This window comes from Condylura cristata, unplaced genomic scaffold (assembly GCF_000260355.1).
Source record: "Condylura cristata isolate star-nosed mole 26May11 unplaced genomic scaffold, ConCri1.0 scaffold00008, whole genome shotgun sequence".
NCBI lineage: Eukaryota > Metazoa > Chordata > Mammalia > Eulipotyphla > Talpidae > Condylura > Condylura cristata.
In genome coordinates this window covers 11,828,074-11,851,929 of record NW_004567109.1, presented here as the reverse complement: position 1 = coordinate 11,851,929, position 23,856 = coordinate 11,828,074, and the positions used below count along the sequence as shown (strand labels likewise).

The 23,856-nt window shown below is 59.5% G+C and overlaps 1 protein-coding gene across 1 annotated transcript in view; it reads right to left on the bottom strand.

Moving 5' to 3' along the window:
- Positions 1 to 23,856, bottom strand: part of MAN1C1 (mannosidase, alpha, class 1C, member 1) — a 109,452-nt gene that overhangs the window by 21,648 nt on the left and 63,948 nt on the right. The window contains exons 3-6 of the mRNA XM_004679387.2: positions 12,917 to 13,032; positions 10,892 to 10,972; positions 8,947 to 9,041; positions 1,918 to 2,044 (exon numbers count right to left, since the gene is read on the bottom strand). Of these exons, the coding sequence (XP_004679444.1) occupies positions 1,918 to 2,044; positions 8,947 to 9,041; positions 10,892 to 10,972; positions 12,917 to 13,032 (419 nt within the window). The remainder of the gene's footprint in view (positions 1 to 1,917; positions 2,045 to 8,946; positions 9,042 to 10,891; positions 10,973 to 12,916; positions 13,033 to 23,856) is intronic.

The window sequence follows — 23,856 nt, the reverse complement described above, 5'->3', positions numbered from 1 at the left end:
CCCAGGGACAGTGCGCAACGCTCAGAGATTTATCTGCGTGGGAAGGGCAGAAAGTGCCTGGTCGCTGCAAGCCTCCTTTCGGGGACAGCACTTGGCTTGCACATCAGATTTCATATCCATTTATGTTAACGGAGTCCATTATGGGGGACAGGAATGTGCTTGTACCTGAGTTATTCTCCGCTGTCCTGGTGGTGAGCAGTGAAGCGGGCTAAATTAGCTCCCCTGGAGGGTGCGGGCGCTTCTAGAATTTGGGCCAATTTGTTGACTGCCAATAATCGCCTCTGCAGGAGGCATGATTGGGGCATGAAAATAGCTGGAGAATGTAAATGCGGAGTGAGACAGAGAGACCGATGGACTCCGGAGAAAGTGTGAAGCCTGCTGTTCACGCTGGCTTTGCAGGAGCCTGGCTTTCGGACCCGAAGACCTGGGCTCACTGACCAGCTGATGGTCCAGGGCCAGTGTTAGCCTCTCTAGATCTTAGTTTCCTCTGTAAGGTGGGAGTATCAGGAAGACCGACCTCTGAGGGTTGTTGAGTGTGCAGCCGGCACAGTATTAGGTCCTCAGGCCGTGGGAGAGCAGCCTGCACAGGAGGCGCCCAGGCCGTGGGAGAGCAGCCAGAGCACAGGAGACCCTCAGGCAATGGGAGTCAGCGGGTCCAGACTAGCCTGGAGCCTAATGTGAACTCTGTCCAGTGAGACAAAGGCAGTTTTACCTGGCCGTCCTGGGCCAGCCACAGTCTTCTAGAGAAGTTTGTGTGAGGAGCAATGGAGTCGGGGAGACTGGGGTGGAGGTGGGGTGAGGCAGGCAGCGCCCTCTCAGTGCAAGGCAGCAGCTTCTGAGGCCACATGGGCAGGCTGCATAAGGGTGGCTGTGAGCCGCGGGCACAGGGAGTGGTCAGGGAGAGAAGCGCTACGTGAGCTGCCTTAGGACACGGGGCGCGTCCCCACACTGAGGAGGCCGTGGTCCTGAGCGGGGCAGCAGCAAGCACGGGCTTATTGAAAATGCAGGTTCCTGGGCCTGGAGTGACACGCAGAGATCTGTGTCCTCACAGGTTGCCATGTGATGCTTCGAGGCTGGGGGCTGACCCGAGACCGGGAGCCACTGGGGATCCATGCTCGCCAGTCTGACAGTAGACATCCTTGGGGAGACCTGGGGACGGGGGGGGGAGGCTTTGGGAGTGGGGGCCTCAACGGGGCCTTGGTGGAGGGTCTCAGAGCGCAGACCTGCATCTCCCGCGGCTGACCGGTGGCTGATGGAGTGTGTCCACCCTCCTTCCTCGGGCTCCACCTACACAGACACTTCCAGACAGTGTGGCCCGGGGCCCGTATCATGGAGGAGCCCCTCTTGCTGTGGGCAGCGGCCGACAGCTGTTGCGATGGACCGTGGCCTGGACGCCATAGCTCCCCACCCCGCAGGGCCTTAGCCAGCTGGGGGAGTAGACGGGAGCCCCACCCCCCGTTCCCCCCCCTGCCCCCCGGCCAGTGGGCTGGCTTTGCCAAGGGCCACCTGGAGAAGAACGGCCGGCAGATACCCCCGGGAAAGTTAAATGCCTCTGGAAAGGGGACTTCGGCACCGAGTGGCCGATCCTTGCTGGGCGGACGGGGCCCCAGGTCTCAGCTGCCCTTTCTCCGGGCCTTACACGTGCGGCGCCTCTGGCTGGTGTGGCCTGGTGGGGTCTTCCCTGCGGCAGCTCCGCCTCATGCCTACCTCTGCTGGCCCTCACCACCCCTGGCATGCACCTTCCTGCCCCTGGCACAGGCTGCTGGCGGCCAACCACCAGTGGCTATTTGCGCTACCCGCAGGGTCTCCAAGCCTCCTGAGTGCCCGCCCGCCCTCCTGTTGGGCCGGCTGGGTGCTCCCCCTTCTGTGGGCAGGAGAGAGAGGAGCTGCTTTGGGAGGGGCAGGGGGAAGACTTGCCTTGTCAGCGAAGACCTGGTTGCCAGAGAGCTCGGTGAGGTGTAAGAACTCCAGGTGCAGGGACCCAAACTCTGCCAGGATGCTGCTGCTCCCAGCCATGGCCCAGCCCCAGCTGCGGTTGGAGCCGCTGCAAAGACACAAACAGCCGCTCACTCCTGCTGGCAGGCATGCCCCCGCCACTGGTCCCAGGGTCTGCGGGATCAGAGCCCCCTTCTGGATGGGGTCGGGGTCAGGGAGAGGCGCTGGCCGGCTGCAGGTCGCTGAAGCCTGCCTGACTTGCAGCTGATTCTGCTTCGATCACCGAGCAGCTCCTGTGCAACCGCAGCCCTGAGCTGGCCCGTGTGCTGCACTGAATTCACAGGTGGCACCGATCCCGCTGCCTGGCCCACAAGGCTCCACAGAATCTATTTCCACCCACAGATCGCTCACGATCAATGGTGCTGTGTGTGGAGGTGAACCTGAGCTGTGGGGTTCTCCCTGGGGACAGGTGGAAGGTAGCCCCCAGCCCTTGCTCTCGCCCCACACTGCCACGGATGCCCAAGGACACACAGTGTCCCCCGCCTGGAACTTCCTGGACCCACTGCTGGCCTGCCGCCACCCTGAGCCCTGGAGCCTGGGAAGCACAGACACAGGAGTAAAAGCAGCAGGTCACCTGTTAACTCGTGAACACGAAGGGGAAGTCACGCTAGAGACACCAGTGGGCAGGTCCGCCGGCTGGCCGGAGGAGGCCGCCAGCAGCCACTCCCGTGTGCTGGCGCTTCTGACTGCGCAGAAGCAGGCTACTCCTGCCGTGCACCTGCTCATGGGGCAGGAGACAAGTCCCAGGTGGCGACCCGCCCCCGCCCCAAGGTCACACAGGGAGGGGCCCGCTGGGCCCCAGGCGGGTCTGCGCAGGGCTTGTCCAGCCACGTGCACCTGCCTCTTTCCATTATACCGTGCAAGGTCGCAGCCTGCCCAGGCTGCACAGGAAATCTCCCTGGATTTGGGCCGGAGGCGCAGGGTCACGCTCGTCAGTGGGGCGGCTGTGGCAAGACACCTCCTCCTCGTGCAGCTCAGTGCCTGCACCCATCAAAGGCATAAGGATAACACCCCGGTCTCCAGCGAGGGGGCTGCCTGGGCAGGCGCCCCTCTCCCCGTGCTTCAGCTGCCTCCGAGGTGGCAAGAGCACCCTGAGGATAACCAGGAGGCCAGGGGCCACCCTCCCTTTGCAGGAGGTTGTGGGGTAGGGGAAGCCCCTCCCCCCGGGGTTCTGAGTTCAGTTAGCACTGAGGGCACTGGCCTTTCAGAGGGGCACCCCTCTGCTTTCTTTCTTGTGCTGACAAATCCGGGTCCCCAGGGAGCGTCTCTGTCCTGCTGTCTCCCAGGGATGAGACCTCGGGTGGCAGGCATGGGGGAGAGGCCACGGTGGGCCCCCGAGGGGCACAGCCTTTTCGGGGGTAGGGCTCAGGCTTCCTCAAAGCTGCCCTTCTCTAAACCCCATTCTTGGGTCTGGCTCTGGTTTCTGGGAAAGACTCGTTAGTCTCTCAGCGTCCAGAGACAGAGGAAAGACTCGAGTTTTGGGGTCTTTGGGGCAGAGGGCATCATCAATAGCCAGAGAGATGACCACTGGCCCTTTCTTCCTGTCTCAGCCTTAGGCATCGGCCTCCTTGGGAACAGGGGGCGGCACAGAGGGGAAACAGCTCCTGGACAAGAAATAAAACAGCCTCTGCTCGCTGAGCCGCTCCAGTACACCAGCACTGGGCACACGGCTTGAATCATTATTTTATTTAAAGGATCATTAATCCCAATATACAAAGGAGGTAACTGAGGACCAGAGAGTGAAGCAAGCTGTTGCTTCGCCAGCCTGGGAGGGGTGAGATCTGCAGGCTCAGAGGCCACTCCCTTGGGGGTCTCCCCTCAGCGGCCCAGCGTGCAGCAGGAGGGGAGGGGAGCTGTCCCTCTCTGTCCCTTCTCCCCCGAGGCCAAGAGAACTTCTCTCCAGCTTGTGATCCCAGTGGGAGCCAACAGTACCCACTGAATAATTGATGCTTTCTGCCCTCACAGCGAAATTCAAAGAAAAAAAGCCACCTGTCACCCAGCTGTCTTTTGTTCTCGCTCTCTCTTCACGAACTGCTCCTCTCTCCCCTAATGCTCACCCTCCCAGGTGGGAGCGGTCCTGGGCAGAGGCGGGGGCTGGCTGGGCGCCTTCCTGCCTTCCTCCTGCTTCCAGTGCTGGCTTCCCAGGCTCCCCGCTGGGAGCGAACTCTTCTTTCTAAAGATTGATTTATTTATGCACACAGGAATTGGGGTGTAGGACAGAGATGTGGGGTGAAAGGATTCACCAGAGACAGAGTGGGGAGCAGAACAGGCAGACGGACAGAAATACACTGCTGAGGGGAGCAGCTGGCCAGAGAGGAGAGGTCTGCCGTGCCGTGTGGGTCAGCTCCCTGGCCGGGGATCGAACTCTTGTTGCGGTAGCTGGTGGTGGTGTGATAGTGCTGTGTCTTTAACCCCTGTGCCACCAGGGAGGCCAGGGTTGGCTATTTTTTCTAGACCCCAGGTTCCTTATCCGTTAAATGAAGGTACCCATAACTGATGGTGTTATGGTGGGGTATAAATTGCAGATGTAATTACTGTCATTTCTATCACTGTGTAATTATGTACATGTAAATGATGTGTCTTTGTTAGAGTTATTAAGTTCCTCACATGTGCCAGGCAGCTGTGATATCTTATTTTACTGTCCCACGCAATGCCAGAGGTAGATGCTATGATCTTTATTTCCCAGCTCAGAATACACAAGTTTAGAGAGGGGGGAGACACTTTGCAAGGTCATTTGGTAAGTGATAGGGTGGGCAGCCCTGAATCCAGGCCCTAGGCCCTCTGGTCCCCAACGGCATCTGCTCCAGTGGCATCCAGAGGCCACAGCCCCACCCTGTGCGGCCCTGCACCGGCCAGTGGACACTGCCTCCCACGCCCCTCCCAGCCTCTCTGCATGGCCGCAGCCAGGGCTCCCCGGACCGGTGGGGCTGCTCCACGCTGTCCCTCCCCAGCGAGCCAGAAGCTTCTGTGCGAGTGTGTGCCGCTGCGTGTACTCCTGGGTGTGGAGTAATCATCCGGTGAGAGTCAGACACACCTGCGTGCTGATTTTTACTTCGCTGCTGTGTGACCTGGGGGAACTCACTTCACCTCTCTGAGCCTCACTTTCTTCGTGGGTAGAATGTGTCTTGTGAGGCTGAAGAGAGAGAGCCATGTCGAGTTCACGAGGTGCCTGCACACAGCAGAGGCTCAGGAGGCACCAGAGGCGATGAAGACGGTGCATGGTGTGTGGCAGGAGCGTCTGACCCCCTGGACTGGAGCAGAGCAGGACGAGGCCAGTCTGTGTGCGTCGGCAGCGGCAGCAGGACGCAGGCGATGGATTCAGGGGCTGCGGTCTCTGGCCACTGTCCTGTCCCAGGGTCCCTGTGGGTCACACTGCTGCCCCTGCTCCCCTCACAGTCTCTGCTGCACAGACACACCTCCCATCGGGGAGAGGCAGCGGCCTTCCCTCCCCGAAGGTCCTGGGGTGCAGCCTGGCTCCGGCTCTCCTGCTGGGCTCATCGGTGGCCCTGCCCCTCAGAGCAGCCCTCAGTGAGCTCTGCTTGGAGCAGGGAGGCAGAGTGGGCTGACTCTTCCCGCCTGGAGGTCCCCTCCAAACAGCGACTTCGGTACCCCCGGCCCCTGCCTCCCTGGCGTTCTCCCCTGGTGGAACAGGCAGGCGTTTTTAGCACTAGATTCTCTTACCCAGAAAATGAAAGGGTGGTGTTGCCAGGAAGTATGCATATGCACCCATATGTACACAGCCCTGGCAGCGTAGACCGGCCTAAAAATAAATGTGCTTTCTGAACCAGAAATGCCAGAGTCTATGTGGGGCTGGGGCTGGGCTCTGAGGGACACAGCCAGGTGATCAGCGGCTTGCAGGGTTTGGGCAGCTAGTGCCAGGCACAGAGGAGGAGGGACGCCTGGCTAAGGTCCAGTCTCAGGCCCTGGACAGTGCGGCCTGGGAAGCCTGGCCTGGGGGCGCCAGGCAGACAGCGTGTTTGCGTCTGCTCGTGACAGCTGGGTGTGCTTCTCCAGGAACAGAGTTGAGAAGGAATCCGAGCAGAGAGCAGAGGGCCGGCTCTAAGCAGCAACTCCAGCACGCAGCACAGCACTCCCTGGCCTGAGAGTCCAGGGCGCTCACACCCAGGAATGCTTTCTGAGCGCCAAGGACACTGTCAAGATGTCAGGGAGGACCAACTGACCATCTCTTCTTCCTCGCCAGGCCCAAGGAGGGGTGGAGAAGCAAGCAGGGCTGACAGAGGAATGGGGCCTTCCAGGACAGCGGGGGGCGCAGGCTCTGCTTCCCTCTCCCCCAGAATCTTTCCTTCCCAGGCAGTGACTGACGCTACTGTGGATTGAGAGCCCCGAAAAATGTCATCACTTGAGGAGACAGCTGGGGGCTGTCGGAGGGCCCCGGAGAGCCCAGGGGCCTGGGGACAGGGCACGTCCCCTGGAGGTCACGCTCGGGCAGCAGAGCTGTCGGCTAAGAGAGGCTGAGCTCCGTCAGTAACAAGCAGGGTTAAGCCTCAGCCTATGAACTGCAAAGCCGTGGGCAAGGCACTTCATCTCCTGGTCTTTTTGAGAATGCGGGGGGTCCCGTGAACGCCTGTGGGCCTAGGGTGGCTGTGAGGAGCGTGTCTGGTGAGGTGATGTCCAGCAACAGCACAGGCCCGCCGGCGTGATGCTCAGCCGTGCAGGGAACGGCGGTCGCGACTACTCATCTTCCCTCCAGCGCTCAGCGCCCAGCACAAGCATTTGTCAGAGAAACAGACTTGGAGCCCCGGATGCTGGGTGGGAACACGCTGAGGGTGACAAGGAGCCCCGGGAAGCAGACAAAGTGCCCGGAGGCCAGAAAGCCAAGACTCTTCCACCTGATGGGAAAAGTGGCATTTGAGCTGGGCTTTGAGGGACAGTGAAGCTGGGGGACACAGCCACCAGAGCAAGAGGGGCAAAGCAGTGGGGTTCCTATGGGGTGTGCAGGAGCAAGAATCATGGTGCTCAGCGGAGCTAAAGCTGGCCGGGCAGGCAGTTCTCTTGGGCTGGACTTCCCTCCTCGCCTGCCCCCCAGGGTCCTGTTGCCACCTCTGGAAAGTGAGTGGTGGGAAGACATTCCCACCCCCGGGGGGCGAGGCAGTCAGGCACATGTAAGGGTGCAGGTCAGTACCTCAAGGACTCTGGAGTTGGATCGAGCTGTACCCTTCTCAGGCATGTCAACCAAGGCCCCTTCCACAGTGGCATTCTGGGACTGAGTGACAGCCCAGAGACTGGTTTCCAGGCTGAACTGAGCTGAGAAATGATGGAAACTACCAGTGCAATTCAGGGTCTTAATGTTTCTCCAAAGAAGACGCACAGAGGGCCAGCAGGCACGTGGGAAATCATCACTTACCAGGGAAACGCAGGTCAAAACCACAAAGCAGGGGCCCTCCCTGGTGGCGCAGCGGGTTACAGCGCCGCATTATGAAGCTGCCCGCAGCCGCCGCAGCACGCGTTCGATCCCCCGCTGGGGAGCTGACCCACGTGGCGGCAGACCTCTCCTGCCCCACCTGCTGCTCCCCTCAGCAGTGTGTTTCAGTATATCTGCCTGTTCTGCTCCTCACTCTGTCTCAGTGACTCCTCTCACCCACCACACCTCTGTTCTGTACCCCAGTTCTGTACGAATAAATATTAAAAAAAAATTATAAAAACCACAAAGCAATCCTGCCTCCCCCACCACGCGAATGGCCCTTCTCAGAGGAGCATGAGCCGCAAGTGCTGGCAAGGATGTGCGTCATGGTGGGCATGGAGACGGGCCCCGGCCCTCCCGAAAGCAGTATGGAAGTTTCTCGAAATATCAAAAATGGATCTACCACATATTCTAGCAATCCCAACCCTAGGTTTCTACCCGAAGAATGCGGATAACTGTACTGTGTTCACAGCAGCGCTGCTTACAACAGCCAAGGTATGTCAACACCCCAAGTGCCCAAGGGCAGACGGGTGGGTTGAGACAACGAGGGTGTACACCACGGAATACTACGCAGCTATAAACAAAACCCGGCGAACGCTTGTCGGGGACAACACGGCGGGACTGGAGGGGATTAGGCTAAGCCAAATAAGTCAGGAGGAGAAGGGCAAACACTGGGGGTTTCACTCAGCTGTGGGACACAGGGAAACAAAACAAAGGGTCCGACAAAAACCAACCAGCCCAGAAATTTTACTCTAAAATGGAAAATATTGGAGGGATGGGGGAAGGTGGAGAGCAGAGTGGGGAGGGGCCGAATGACTGCGGAGGAGGACTGTGGGTGCCTTGGTAGGGTGGGGTGGGCGGTGCCACGCCTCTGAAGGGTGAGTCTCTACCTCGCAATCATGTAAGTGCCACAAGCAGATGTCGCCTCAATAACACACACACGCATTTATAAACGACGACAAAGCCTGATAAATATTACCAGCGGTTTATCTATTGGAACCACATAGTATTTATCTATTGGAACCACATCATATTTTCAGTCTTATCCAACGTTTTGAATGTATTTCACTTTTACTGCAATAAAAGTGACTTTTATGGAGGGGAGTCCAGTAAATGTTATCATTACAAACGGAGCCAGAGCCTCGTGGCTCCATGTCCCCAGAAGCTCCCCCGTATTCTGACACTGGGCTCCTGAGCCCTGCCGGGGGTCTGCAAGCGGGGTCCGCGGACTGGGGTCCGGAGGCCTGGCAGCTCTGGGTGGCTGGTCGTGAGAAGAGGGTGCACTGTGCCCACCGGCTCCCGGCCGTGGGGTGGGCGCGGGCAGGCGCATGGGACGGTCACGGGGGCAGAGCTGCGTGTCCATAGCCGAGGTCCAGGTCCGGCCACGGACGCCAGCTCAGACAGCCCTTGGCAAAGGCGCTTACTCCGCGCCACTGACTGGCTGTGACGCCCAGGGCGGGAACTGTCCTGGGCCTCAGTTTCCACACCGACGCAGGGAAGCTCAGTAGGGGAACCAGGAGGCGTCCTACCTTTTGAAGTTCACGATGCCTTTTGGGATCCCTGTGGGGGTGTTGAAGGCTGGCAGGAGTTTCTCCCCCAGCTTGATGGCCTTCACCCGGAACACCTGTAAGAAGGGTCACAGGGCACGTGAGCCTGGGGGGACGAGGCCGCCCAGGAGGCCGCCCTGGGGCCCGAACCCGCCGATGCAGTAGCTGGTGCGAGAGGGCCGGGGGCAGGACCCCGCTTGGCGCTGGGTCAGCCGGGCCTGGCTTGGGTGGCTTCCTCCAAGGAAGGCCCCTTGGCCGGGGGAGGCGCTCCCTCTGAACCCGCGTCCTTGTTTGCCTTCCTCAGCGCGTGCTGAGAAGTGCGACCAGGTAAAGCGTTCAGACAGCACCAGGCCTGTGATGCAGCCTCCACGGCCGTAATCACTGGCAGGGTAGCTGCTCGGAAGCTGGAGGAAGAGGCGGGTGAGCCGCGGTCACCACTGGTCGGCGCCTGCCCACACTGCGAGGACGTCAGAGCGGAGCTTGCGGGGCGGCCGGGAGGCCAGAACCCGCTCCGTTCCAGGCCTGGACACAGCTTGGCTCCCCTGTGCCCCCGTGGCACCCTCTGCGTGAGGCCGCCACTTGCAGGCTCTCGCTCTGTGACTCGCTGACTGCCCACTGTGCCGGAGGAGGTGAGTGGAGAAGGCACGGGGCTCTCCCAGAGCCACCCACAGGGAGCAAGGGCGCCCTGAGGGGCCAGGCCGCGGGGCCCTGGGGGCTGGGAAGCCCGCAGCTGCTCTTCTGGTTAATTCACAAGGACTCGTGACCTCTGACTCAGCATTCCCACCCCCCACCCCCACCCCCGGAATTTATTCTGCGGAAATAAATAATCAAGGATGTTGTAAAGATTTAGCTTTATGGCCATTTATTTCAGCATTGATTTCAACAGTGGGAAAGATGGAAGCACTCCCACTCTCGGGCAACAGGGAGGTGGTTAGGGAAGGACGCTGGTCCAGGCAGCGGAAGACCACGCAGCCATGGAGATGACGCTGTTGGCCAACGCTGAGTGGCAACGGAGGGTCATGGCAAGAGTCACAGACGCAGGAGGGTGGGGAGGGGCCAACGGAGGCCCCGGGAGGGCCAGGCCCGTGGATGACTTTGATTTTCGTTCAGCTCATTGCTATTTTTATAAGAGCAAAACCACAACAGGCATCATTTATGCTTTAGAGGTGAGAACTCCACCCCTCTCATGGGTGCTCAATGGTGACCCAGTTTGCTGGCCTGTGTGTTTTTGCAAAACAGCCTTCTTGAGGCCTCCCCCACCCCAAGGCAGCTCCCACCCCAACCCAGTGGGGGAGGAGTTTTCCAATACTAACTACGTGGCCGAGGAGGGGCGGACGGGAGGCGGCTCACCAGAGGGGGGCCTGGGCGCGAGGAGATGCTGACCCCCGTGCCACACGGAGGGTCCCAGAAATGGGCGTGTGGCCAGCCGTATCAGATCCCTGGGGGTCCTGTCTGGATGCCAGATCCAGAACCTCGAATGACCCCAGGCGCCAGGTTTAGCGACAGTAGAGTGCTCACTTGACAAGGAGCGCCTCGCGGACGCCGGGGAAGCCGAGCAGCAGGCCCGAAGGAGCCTCGCGGGCACGCTGCTGGAGCGCCTGACCCGGCCGAGCCGGGCGTGTGGCCGTGCGGGCAGAGACCGCTCAGGAAGGCCCGCCTGGATCTCGGGGCCTGAGCCCCGGGGGCGTAGCTGTCGTCTCTGTTCCATCAATCCCAGGAACCAGCGGCCACTCAAGGAGCCCCTGGACAGTGCGTGGACCCTGCTGTTGCTATTAGGATGGTCAATGGAGGGAGCCAGCAGGGCTCATCTGGGCAGAGGAGCCAAAGTGTCAGACTTCGGGTGCACCGTGGAGGTGGGGGACGCGCGATGTTGGCCAGGCCCTGGAACCCCTGCTCCCGCGCTGGTCAGCAGGGGGCTCCAACTCACCTCTTCTCCCGTCAGGTAGTAGGCTGAGAGGAGGCCCCCGATGTAGCGGATGTTCACCTCAAACAGGGAGGCTTCTCCGCTCTGCAGGCAGAAAGGAGGAGGGGGCAGAGGGGACACGCGTGAGAGGGTCTCGGGGTGCCGGGCCCTGCAGACAGCTCGCACCTGTGCTGGGCGCCAGCAGCCGAGGCTGCCTCCTGGAGGTGTTCCGGCACAGGGGGGAGGGGCCAGTGCGGCCTCCTCTTCTCGGCCCCCCCACCCCCCAGCCTCCAAATAAGCGCTGGGTCTGGCTGCCTCCCAGGGCCTCGCCTGAGGCCACAGGGCAGAGCTCTGGCTGGCTGCTCATCAAGGGCTGGAGGCCTGCGTGGGCGGCTGCTGGCTGGAGCTACGCTGAGCAGAGGCAAACCCCTCCCCTCGCTCAGCCCCCTCATCTTTCAGAAGGAGCCGCCTGGCTTAGCTGCAAGATGGTGTGACAAGATGGCCCACCTTGGGGTGACAGCGCAATAAGCAGCAAGTTCTCCCAGGAGGGTCAGGGCAGGCTCGGAGAGAGACTCTGCCAGGGCGCGCCCCGCTTGCCTTGACCAGCGCTCTTTTCTTTTCTAAGTCAGACTTCAAATTAGGGGTGTTGAGGCAAGACGCCAACGCCAGATCAGCTTAAAATCCCATCTGAGCCATGCCCTGGGCTTTGGGGCTCCGGGCAAGAGGCGAGCCTTCCCCCGCCCGAGTCTCTCAGTCCCGCAGGTGGAGAAGAGAGCAGAGCCATGCGGGTGAGACATGGCCCCAGCCCGGCCCTCCTAGGGAGCCTGCTCTCCCCTCCCTGCCCCAGGGCCCTGCACACTCCCCACATCAGTCTCTTGCTCTTGGCAACAACCAGCGCCGTTCCTTTACCTGGCGCTTTTCCCCGTCGGAGCCTGCAAAGCCCTTTCTTTAAACCCCTCAGTGTTCCGTGAGGTCGCTACTCCCATTTTTCAGGTGAGAACCTGGAGGCACAGTGACGGGGAGAGACCCCACCTTGCTCCCTCCAGGGTCACTCCCATCCTCCCAGCCTGCCGAAATGTCTGCCGGCCCCCTGGCTCCCGGGTGGCTGCCAGGTTCTCGCTCATCTAGGTGGGCAGAAGGACGGACCCTCCGAGACATTCCTTCCTCCCCATCTCTGCCTTCCTCCCACCTGAGGAAACGGGAGGGTTCTGGACCCGGCCCCACAGGAAGCTGTCGCGGCCTCTCGGGAGGGGCTGGAGCCACCTGCCACCGCCCTGGGCTTTGCAGGGTCACACGAGCCTTTTGTAGGGTCACACGAGCCTGTTGCAGCCTCCACGCTGTTCGCCTCCGCCATAGCACGATCACTGTGCCGTGGGGTCCTTCCCAGCTTTCAGCTGGGGAAACTGAGGCTCAGGGAGGCCACTGAGTTTTCTCAGGCTGCCTGCCGAGCCAGGAACCCCTCCTGCCATGGCGCTTTCCCGACTCCCCTCGCTGGCTGGTGTCTCCAGGCAGCAGAGGCCCCCACTGGCCGTGAGCCGCAGGAGCTGTCCCCACTGATGCCCACACCTGCACCCCGGACGGCAGTGTTTGATGGGACCCTCCCCGCTCCCGCCCGGCTCATTTCTGGCATCCAGATCCACTAAGTGGCCTCACCCCAGGCAAGCTGAGCCCTTGGGAGGAATCGATTACTGTAGTCAGGGCTGGGTGGGGCCCAGCACTGAGGGGTTTTGTTCCATCCAGGCAGATGGCCAGGCTCCCCCACAGACCCCCCCCCCCCCCCCAAGGCCTTGGTCTCTGAGCAGGATGCTTGCAAGGCTGGAAACCAGGAGAGCAGTGGGCCTCTGGCCAGGCAGCACAGCCTCTCCCTGTCTCAAGCGGGCATGGTCTCAGGCTGGACCTCGCTCGTGGGCACCCTGGGGAGGGCACTGGGCACCCAGGTGTGCGGCTCCTGGGGCTGGGGCTGCTGTGTGGGCCCCACGTCTTGGCCCGAGACCACAGGGTGGGCAGGCTCTCCAGCCCCTCTGGCCCACCCCTGACGCCTCGACTCACCACGTTCAGGTGGAAGCTCTCTTCGACCCAGGCCTTGGCCTCCTGGAACTCCTCCTGCAGCTCCATGAGGTAGAGGGTGTCGAGGGAGTCGATGACCGTCGCCCCGCTGAGGCCCCCTGTGGGCACAGAGTCGGGGCGTGACCAGAGTCATCCTCACCTTTGTCCCCAGCCACATAAGCTGCTATTCCCCAGCCCCAGCACCCCCATGCCTGGGCAGGTTCCAAGGCCACGGCCAGTCCAAGTGCCATGTGGGGAGACCCCAGGGCCCCCCGCCTCGGCAGGGGAGCAGGAACCCACGGGCTTCCCACGGGCTGCTTGCTCCCCAGGGCTGCAAAGAGGGGGTGGCGGATGGAGACACCGACTTCCCAGACCTTGGCTCACTCAATGCCAACTGGGTACCCCCAGTTTTCTGTGATGTCGGGGGGGAACGAGCTGACAAATTTGGTCAAGAGACGCCTAACAGGTGTGTCTGCCCTCTGGTTCTTCTATGTGATTCCTTGTTTTATGCTTAAACAAAAAAAAAAAAAAAAAAAAAAAGGTATCCATAAATATTTATCTGAGAAGTACTAACTGAAGTGCCCTACATATGGGGGGCAGTTGGGGAAACACCCGGTCTAAAAATAGGAGACGAGTTCTATCAAGAGGCAGCAGCCCACAGGGGTGAGGGAGACCTCAACTTGTGTTTACAGGAGACTCGTCCCTGGATTTGGTCAGTTAAAAAAAAGTAGGTAGCAAAAAAAGTAAAAAATATATACAGTATAATTTCTTTACTGTGTGTGAACTGGGCCTGACCCTCAGGTAGGAGTCTGCAGGTACTTCCAAGTGCGGGGCACGATAGATGCTTTTTGATAGCTTCGGCTCATGGGTTATTTTTACAACCCGGCATCTATTTCCATTAAAAAAAAAAAGAAAGAAAAGAAATGTTGGATAAAGAGAGCAAACATATCACATCAAAAATGTGGACACTCTTGCTCTAGGAGATGGATACACAGAGCTGGAGCAATGAGGCCTGGCCCCTGCCACCCAGGCTGTAACTTCTGCCCCAGGACTAAGGCTGAGAAAATTGCAAAATGGGTTTTTCACAACACAAACCAGCCAGGAGAGGGATGAGGACAGACCTCCAGGCGCTGGCACAGCCAGAGTGTGGGATACAGGGGGCTGAAGGGGGGCGGGGAGACGGGATGTGTCTGGTGCGTCTGGAGGGCTTCCTGGAAGAGGAAGCTCCCTCCCATCAACGTGAGCCATTACAGGCAGCGGCAATTCCTTCAGGGACCAGAGAGTAGCTGAAGAGGAGTAATTGTTTCTTCCCGTCCTTGAAGAGGCTCAGACACTGAGAGTGGCAGGCTCTGCCTTCCCCAGCGGGAACTCTCAAGCTCGCTAACTGGCGTGGAGCCCCACTTGAAGCTGGGGCTTTGCGTGTGCCCCTGCTTCTGCTAATCTCCTTAATTAGGGCTCCCCTAGCTGCTCACTTGTGCTGGCTTTACAAGCAGAGAATCTTCTGGAACCGCCAACACTTACCCTCCTCTCCAGCGGGGGGCCTGGTCTGATAAAGGGCACAGCCTAGAGAGGGGGCAGGGAGGAGGCGGGAGGGGCTGAGTCTGAGGTGGACTCCATCTCCAGCAGGGAGGTGGAGAGGAGTGGGAGGAGGGGCGGCTGGGGAAGGGAGGCTTCCTAATCCAGAGCCCCTGTCTTGGGATGGGCTCAGCACTTGGGTTGCAGTGAATTTCCAGAATGTCAACCCCTCCTACAAGTAAGGATCTGTAGGAAAGCATGCTCAAAGCTAAACAAAGTTGATTCTTTCCCGCTTTATCCCACTGCTTCCCCTGTGGCGGTCAAAGGCTGGGCAGGCCTGGGACCACCTTCCCCTCACGAGGTCCCCAGGCGCGGGGTACCCATGCCTGGCACAGGTCCAGGCTGTGGGGCGCTGTCCTGTGGCCTCCGCACTCCTACCCCTTCCCCTTTCTGACACCAGAGGGCCTCAATCTGATTCGTAAGGGCATGGAGAGATTTTTGGGCCCAGAGAGAAGACTTGAAGAGAAGCCCAGCTCTGTGCTCAAGGCCAGGGAGAGATGCCGAGGGTATCTGATTTCAAATCCTGCGGTGAGGTAGCTGGCTTTTTCACCCCACGGGCCTCCTTCCCCGGCTCAGCCTGAGCAGAGGCCCCAGGCCCCGCCGTGCTGGGAGGGCGCCAGGGCTCCTCGTGACCAGCTCTCCTTCAAAAACACTCCTGAGCGGCTGAGGAGGCCGCGGCTGAGAGCGGCTTGCTGAGATTCCATGGCCAGATTCTTCCCCGCTCTCAGGTTCCCGAGTCCTTCTCTCTTCATCCCTCAGCTCCGCCTCCACCTCCACACAGCCAGGCTGCAGGCCAGCAAGGCACTTACCGGACAGCCTTTCATTCCAGGCCAGAGGTTACCTGGCGGCCAGGCGGGCAGGAAAGATCTCACTACCTGCACCGGCTAGGGCCTGGGGCCCCCCCAACGGGCGAGACACAAGCAGGCCCAGGATTTACAGGCCAAGAGCCAACTGGCACAAGTCAGCAGCCTGTGCTGACCTTTCACTGGGCTTGGAACTGGGGGAGCAGCAGGTTGGCCCACTCTCCCAGCTCCAGCTCTGCACCCCGCTGTTCACAAAGGACCTCTCTCTTCCCACGGGGGCAGGAGGCAGTGGGGTGGGTTAAAAGAGCACAGCCCTGGGCTCAAATCCCAGGGTGCCACAACGACACAGCTGCCCTGAGTCTCCAAGTTCTCCCCTGTAAAATGAGGCGAGGTCAGTGAGCGAGTCCTTGGGGCGCCGCTGCGGGTCTGAACCCCACGCCTGCTGAACGCACACTCCGTGCCGGGTGGAGAGCACGTTTGACGCATCAGCTCACTGTTCTTATTTCGGGGTCCCTAGCTCCCCCTGAAACATCGGCCCGGCCGAGGAGAGGTGGGCTCACATCCTGCTGCTGCCACGTGCGTGACTTTACCTCACTGGGCCTCGCGGTCTTCCCCTGCCACGTGGGCGGGCAGCAGGACTGGCCAACGGGCCGCTGGGAGGGAAGGGGGCGGGACACTGGGTATGTGGGAGTTTCCCCCGCTGGCCTGGGCAGCCGCTCCTCAGTCTTTGGGGCTCACTGGGGACAAGTGGTGCCCCCCAGGGACCAGCGCCCTCCTGCCCATGGGGGTGGAGTGGCTGTAACACCAGGCCTGGCAAAAGGCCTTGGCCCAGGTGAAGGGGAAAACGTCACGCAGGTCCCAGCCGCGCTGCTCAGGCCCGGCTGAGTCCGGGGCACATTTGTCTCCAAACGCCTCTTCTCCCCTCCAGAACCCTCCCCCCAATCCCATTCACCTGTACAGCCTCGCCTGACTGGTCTTCCTAGAACCAGACCCAGCTGTGTGCCCCCAGCTGGGAAGCCAGCAGGCAGCGAGGAAAGCCTTCTGTGCCTGAGTTGGAAGCTCCTGACTCCACACCCTTGCCTGAGTGGGCTCTACGCTTTGTGTCGGGGCACATCAAAGCCTCCCCTGCCCCCAGCCAACCTCCTGCCCCCAAAGCTCCCCCAGCACATCCGTGGGTCCTCAGGCACCCTGACTCTGCTCCGTGGGGCTTGTCTACCCCCCTAACTAGACTGAGGTCCTGGAGATCAAGGGTTCCCACTGCTTCTCTTGCACCCCTTCCCTACCTTGTCTCCAAGCAGCTCCGAAGTCCACAGTCCCCAACCTCTGGGGGCCACTCGCCAACCCTTGGGGCTTCCTCACCCTCCCTGACTTCTGTGACTCCTGTATAAACTGTTGGGAATGACTCTCCCTCACACCCTTATCCTGCGGGGCCCAGAGCCGCCCCCGCCCCCGCCCGCCTCTTGTCCATGCAGCTAACGAGATCTCCACCCCACGGCCTGCATGGCCTCACCTCGTCCGACTGCTAAGGACTCTGTCCTCACCCCAGACGCCCCTGCTCTGTGCTCCCCCATCTCCAGCACAAGGGCTCCCTGCTTGTCACGCCGTAAGAGAATCATCCGTGCACAAACGCAGGGCTGCCTCCAGCTCGGGAAGCAGCTGCCCAGGGCAGGGGCGCAGACGCCTTCGTCCATGTCCTCCCACGGCTGTGCTGCGCTTGTCTCCTTGCTGATCCCTCCTCACCTCAGACCTTCGAGACCCGGGCGCCGAGGGCTCCATCTTAGGGCCCTTTCTCCGTCCTCCTTCATTCCTTCGTGCTTCGGCTGGCCTCGCGGCATTAACTACCATCCCCGAGCTGATGATCCCTGCGCTCACTTCCAGCCAGACCTTGCCCCAAGCCGGACACAGGGCCAACAACTCCTGCTCTCGCTTCCCCTGGAGGAGGTCAGGCGCCGCATGTCTAACATGTCTGGAAGCAAGTTCTGTCTCCCCTCCGAGCCTGCGCCTCCCAGTGTCCTCCCAGGAACTGGCCCGAAACCCTGGACTCTGGTCCCAAAGCAAATCCTGGCGGCTCAGTCCTCACAAAATTTCCAGACTCTGAACACCTTTCACCTTCTTGATGCTCCCACTTCAGTCCAGCTCCCTTCTGTCTCCTGGGCTTATTTACTTATTTCTTACATTCAAAAAGAGCAGACTTACAGGAGGAGGAGAAAGAGCAAGAGAGACACCTGCACAGCCACAGGTGGGCCACAGAGCTGCCATTGCCATTTTGCAAAGGGAAAAGGTTTGTAAAGAGACACCTGCCTTGTCAAAGCTGGGCCGGAGAGCTGCGTTTTCTCTCCGGAATTTATCCTGAGAGTTGCGTCCTCTTTCCCACCCTTGCCAGCCAGACGCCCCTCCTCCCACCCGTCTGTCCCAGCCATGGCCGCCAGAGGAGCCTCTGAAAACGCAAGTCCCATCATCACCGAGGCGACCTTCCCACCAGACTGCAGCCAGAAAGGCCAGGGCAGCCAGGCGCCCGAGCCTCGCCCTGCCTGAAGCTGCTGTCCTGCGTGCCGGTCTCTGCTGGGCAGCGGACTGGTTCCTGTAACCTCCTCCCAGGTGCACGGCCAGGAGCCCACCCTCCCGCACCTCGGTTTAATCCACTCTCCTGTATTAATGACAATGAGGTTTTTATGTGACATTATATTAGCAAAGAGAAATGGGCCAGGCAGAGCAACATGAACTCCAGGAAGAACATTTAGAAGGGAAAAAAACTGCCCAAGACATAGCCTATTACAACAGTCTCCCCTGAGTTACTAATGGCTGCATTTAATTTGATGACATAATCCACAGAGGTTTTCCTTAATCTATAGAGCAGCAACACAAATGTTTTTCTCCACTTCCAAAGATGCCAGAGTGACTGCTTGGCTGGCCATGTTTCCCAAAGTGGCTGCCACAGTCTATCCCACCCCACGAGGGAAACAAAACTCTTCCGTGGTCCTCCTCCACGGTGCCTCGCCTTGAACATGAGGGACTATTTGGACTGACCGAATCAAGCAGATGGGATATGCTGGTTTCCGAGTGGGACCTTACGAAACTGGTATTTTCCATTTCCTGACTCTTGGGATGTTTGCTCTGGGCACCAGCCGCCATATTGTGAGGAAGCCCAAGGTGGCCAGAGGCAGGGCCACACGGATGTTTTCTGGGTGAACAGCAATGGCCCATAGGAGGTCCCAGCCAGCAGCCAGCATCCATTCCAGACATGTGAATGAGAAAGCTTCCAGAAGGCTCCGGCTGTGGAACCTCACCCTTAGCCCTGCGGACGCCTTCTCAGCCGAGGGCACACACACATCATGCGTAAAAGTAATTTGTTCCCACTGTGCTCCCACTGCATTCCTGACCTTCTAAATTAGTGCGCATAATGAAATAATTGTTTAAGTCACTAAGTTTTAATTTGTTATGCAGCAGTAGTGTCTGGAATGTTCTGCCATGTGGGTTTCTAGGGAGATTAAAATGATATCCTCACCAACTCAAAGTCCATTGTTTAAAACCACGTCCTCTGTCACGGGGAGAGAACTGACCAGACCTTCCCATGGCCCCTCCTCGAGCCCCTGCTCTGCTGCAGGTGCCTGTCACGGCACGTCTTGCCGCACCTGGCGCTTCTCTGCTTCCGTGCCCGTGAGTCCCTGGGGCTGGGGCGGGAGGCTGAGGGAGCCCTTCTCAGGGCTCTGCATCCAGCCCCAGCCAGGCACAGAAGAGGGAGAGCATGACTGTGGAATGAGTGAACACCTCGGGGAAACACCCTAGGCGCTCTCTCTGGGGTCTCCAAGACTTTACAGTTCTTGGCCTGGGAGGTCCACCACTTGCTGCAGTGACCACTACTCCAGGCGAACACTGTGGGAAGGGCAAGTGGGCCGCGCAGATGTTGGGGTCCTGGTTGAACTAACGGCTTCTTCCGCCCTTCCCAGACACGCCAGGGCTGCTGGGCGTGAGGGTCACCATGGGGCGGGGCGGGGTGAGGTCCACTGGGGTGTTCACCGGCCAGGGCTCCTCGGAGAGAAATAGGGTGTGTTTTAAAATTGTTCATGTTTTGTTTGTTTTAAAGTGAGTGCTGAGGTTGATGTCTGACCGAGAAACCTGTACTTGAAGACTCCCTCTGTTAGTGCTTTGGAACATGCAGCTCAGAACACCTCTGAGGGGGGCAGGTGGAGAATCTGGAACCCAGGAGGCTGCAGCGACAATTCCAAAGTCGCACAGCAGCTTAGGGCAGAACTATAGTCGAATCCCACCTTGCAGACCACATTGCCTGGGAGGCTTGTGTCTAATCCCAGCTTTGTCCCTTTCCAGCTGTGTGACCTTGGGCGGCTGAATTGCCCTCTCTGGGCCTCAGAAAAGCAGAACAGTGGGGACTCCTTTGAATTTTTATTTAAAACTTTTAAATAAAAGAATTCTGACAAAGAACAGACAAAGCTGTTTCTCAGAAGACTATAGTGTGGGAGCTGCTCCAGCCTGAAACCTTGACCGGGGTCTTTTCAAGAATAGTGTGACTGGCTCAGTATAAAAAGGGCGCTCAGCAGGCATGCAATACAAGAGAGCCCGCTACTCCCAGCACACAGTGGGTGCTCCAGGCACAGGTTACTACCAGTGGGCTCAGAGCCGGCTGGCAAGGTGAGGCTCCTTGCAGATCCCACAGGCCGCACAGCCTTCACGCAGGCGGGAGCCGGGACCCCGCAGCCCTGAGGCCCCAGCTGGCAGGCACCGTGGCGTTTTTAAGACACTTTTTGTGTCTTAAAATGGGGAGAAGGGCAAAAGCCAAGCCCTCGTTGCCCCCCCAAGAGGCAGCAAAGCCCAGCTCTGCTTGAGGTTGCTCCCTCCACACATCCAGGTGTCTGCTGCTTCTACCCGCGGGTCGGAAGGTAGCCCGGGACTCTCCCTCCACCTCCACGAGGGCGCCGCCCCTGCCCAGGCCTGTGGGGGGTTGTCGACTTCCAGTGGGTACAGTGAGGACACTGATTTGCAGTCGGGCAGACGCAGAAGCACGGCTTTGCTCAGCTCTGCCTGGCCGTGGCCGCTTTGCCCGGAGCCCCGACCGCTGTCTGTGAAGTGGGGACTGCGTGTTCCTGGACACGGTGGCGCACAGTGAGGTTTCTTTCTGTTTTTTTCTTTTGCTGTCAGTGGGCCGCAGGGGGTGCCTATGAGTCACCTTTCCTTTGATCTCATTTGCTCTCTAGGGGCCACGGTGACTGCAGAAAAGCACAGGCTTCCCCATGTTACCAGCCCCGTGCCCACAGCCATGACTTAACCTCGCTGATTCGTGAGACCATGTCTGTCGGGAGCTAGTGCCCCCCCTTGAAGATGTGGGTGGCTTGGACCAAGCGAAGGGTGCGAGCAGGAGGCGGACAGGCGTGTGTACCCCACTTGCCCAGGCCCAGCGCTTCCCACCTCTGGGTCTCAGCCCTTAGGCTTTCACGGGGTCAAAACAGCCTGTGTTTTAGGTCTGGGGCAAGGCAATTCGCCATGGCAGCCAGTGTGTGTGGCCGACAAGACAGCTTCTCTGCTCCAGAGAAAACACACAGTTCAATTTCCTGCAGCTCGAAGCCCGGGAGCGTTTCAAGGCTTTCCCTGCGAGAGCGGTTCTGAGAGCCGGGCCTAGCCTCCCGCAGCCCGAAGCGAAAGCTCGCCGCATTTGTCATTTTCAGCCAAGGTTTGTGAGGATGGCCCAGAAGTGAGAAAAGTCTGATGCCAGTGGCATGGTTTCCAGCAGTGTACGGTAATCCAGGGTGTCAGTCCTCGGATGGCGCGGCGCCAATCATTAAAAAGCCATCGTGCTCAATCATGCACGGAGGAGGTGACAGGCCTTCCAGGTCATTTTCACATGGTTTCAGGTTAACTTTCAAAACCTGACAGGCAAGCAGGGAGGAGACCACGACAGAAGACACTCTGAGGGATTGCTGCTTCTGGCTCTCTCGGAGGCAGAGGGGCTTATTTGGGAGAAAATCACCACCCAGAGCTCCATGTCGTGGCCGGGACAGTGGTGAGGGGGCGTCGAGGGGATCAGCGTGACCTCTGCCCTCGGGGAGTCGGAGGCTTTTTCTTTTCTTTTAGAAAAACAGCAAGCTCACAGCAAACCATTAACTAAATGAACATTTATGATGTATGGTGACACTTGCTAATAAAAGCAGCGATGTCCCTAGTAGTTAACTCTCGGCTGTGAGTGCACAGGCCGGGCTGGAGATTTGTCTCCGCTCTCCGCAGGCCCCTGCACCTCCCAGAGACACGGGATCCTTAGGCGCTTCTGCTGAAGGGACCCCCCCCCCGACCCCGCACATGGAGGGCAGGTGGGGGGCCTTCTCCGCCTCTGTGGGCTGGAGTCGGGGTGGCCCTGCGGCCCTGTTCTCCGGCGGGCAGATGCAGACCCTGCCCGTGTCCATCCCCAGCCCCCACCCCTCCAACCTGCACCCCGCTTGAACTGGGGGTCCGCGAGCCGACAGAGTGAAACCACCCACACCCCACACGGGGTTCCCTGGGGAGGTAGGGAAGCAGCAAGAAGGTCAAAGCTGCTGCTCTTCTCATACACACTGCTTGACCTCCTGGATCTCTGCGCCCACCGAGGGGTGCTGTTACCCCGTCTCACTGAGGAGGAGACTGCTGCCGAGGCCCCGGGCCAGCAACCTGAGCTGTGTCCAGCAGGCCCAACAGTCCTGCTCAGTATATGCCACGTGCTAGTACGCACCGAGCCAAGGCACTTAATAAGGAGCAACTCGACAGCCCAGGTTAGAGTGGCTCCCTTTCCCAGGGCACTGAGCTCAGGGAGGCCAAGCATCTCGTCCAAGGGCACACAGCAAGTAGATGGGCACCACCGTCACAGTGCCCAGGGCGGTGCTCTCTCCCTACACCAGCTGCCTCCCCAGCGAGGACCACCGGGAAGGCAGGGGGCGAGGCTCCAGGGACCTGCCGAGCAAGAAGCAGGCAGTCGCGCACACCTGTGCATACCACCCCTAAGTGCACCGGACCAGATGGGGAGGCGGGGAGCTGGCAGAGGGCTGTGCATGCCTCCCGATGAGGCCTGGGAGCTTTGGTTAGCTCGGGATCTCCCCTGGCTGAGGGCCAAGGTGAACAGGAACGAGGAAGGCACAGGTGTGGTGGCTCAATCTTTCTTTGGTCCTGGTGCAGCGGGGCTCCCGCCCTTTCCAGCTGTAGGAGCCGCCAGGCCGGGTAACCTCTCCACCCCTCCGCATTCCAGGCAGACTTCAGTCTCAGGCAGAGGTCCAGGCAGGCCAGCCAGCACCGCTGGGAATACTTTTGAAAAAGTGAAGCCTTGCAGGAGAGAAGCAAAGCAGCAGCCCTAACCCCAGCAGTGTCAGAACGCGCCCCCCCCCCCGCCAGCCGTCGGCAGTCCCCCCATCACAGAGCCAAGGCGAGGAGCTGGGAGGCCTCTGTGATCCCACCTGGCAGCTCGTTCCCTGCCGTCCATTTCACACTGCAGCTCCATGTGCCACACTGCCAAGCCTTTGTTCAGGCTGGGCTGCCCCCCAAATGCCCTCCCTCCTTCCAGTCGCCCCCCCTTTTCAGTTTTAGAGTACACACCCTCTGTTCTTAATCACCCTGAATCCCTCCCCCAGTTTTCAGATTGTCCAGCCTCACAAGTTACGGTATCTTAAACTTCCACTGGGACAAACACCTTAGGGAAACCCTCTTGATTCTAAAGAGGCCAAGTGGGGTGAGAGAGTGGGGTGGAGTGGGGGAGCGAGGAGCCGAAAGTGAGGTGGACGTCCCGAGGCACATGGCATGCTGGCTCCGGAGGCCTTGGGGTGCCAAAGAGGCCTGGCAGGTTGCTCCAGGTAGCCTGTACAGTACTCCAGGCCTCACCTAGCCCTGCTGCTACCCACCTGTGCCCTCTACCTGGGTGCAAGTCTGCTCTTGGCCAGGAGGCCCCAGGTGGAGGCAGGGGTCCCTCCCATTGTATGCCCAGAGCAGGCCACACGCCACAACCTGCATGGTCCTTCCCTCCAGGAAGACAGCTCTTCAGGGGCCAGGCCCCCACACCTCCGCACCTCTGGCCACAACCCAGAATTGTCCTAAGTGGCTTGTGGATGAATGGACGAGCCTCCCTCTGCAAGGCCCCAAGATGGCCAGTTTCTCACTCCTGCTGGCCCTGCCCTTTGTCTTCACTCCACACTGTATTGACCACAGAGGGCTTAATGGTGCTCTGACAAAAGGCAGCTCCTGTTCATTTTCCTTGGCTAATTACATTTCCCAATTGAAACGCTTATCTCTGGGCTGGTGTTAAAGACATAATCAGTTTCCAGAATGGATTCAAAGAGGTGAGAAGCAAGAAAATAATTAAGCCAACTTCTGATTGAATCAAATAATTAAGCAGATTAAACAGGTTGCCTGTGATCTACAGCCCCAGCCTCAGCCTTTCTCTACCAGAAAGATCATTTCTGATGGTGGTAGGTATATTTCCTCCCCCTGTAAATACCGGCATGACAATTCTAACTGAATTAAAAATCAGGGGGTAAGACCCCAGATCCCTGATTCAGGATGAGTCTGCTGGGTTTAGTAGACGAGAACTCCGGGGGGGGG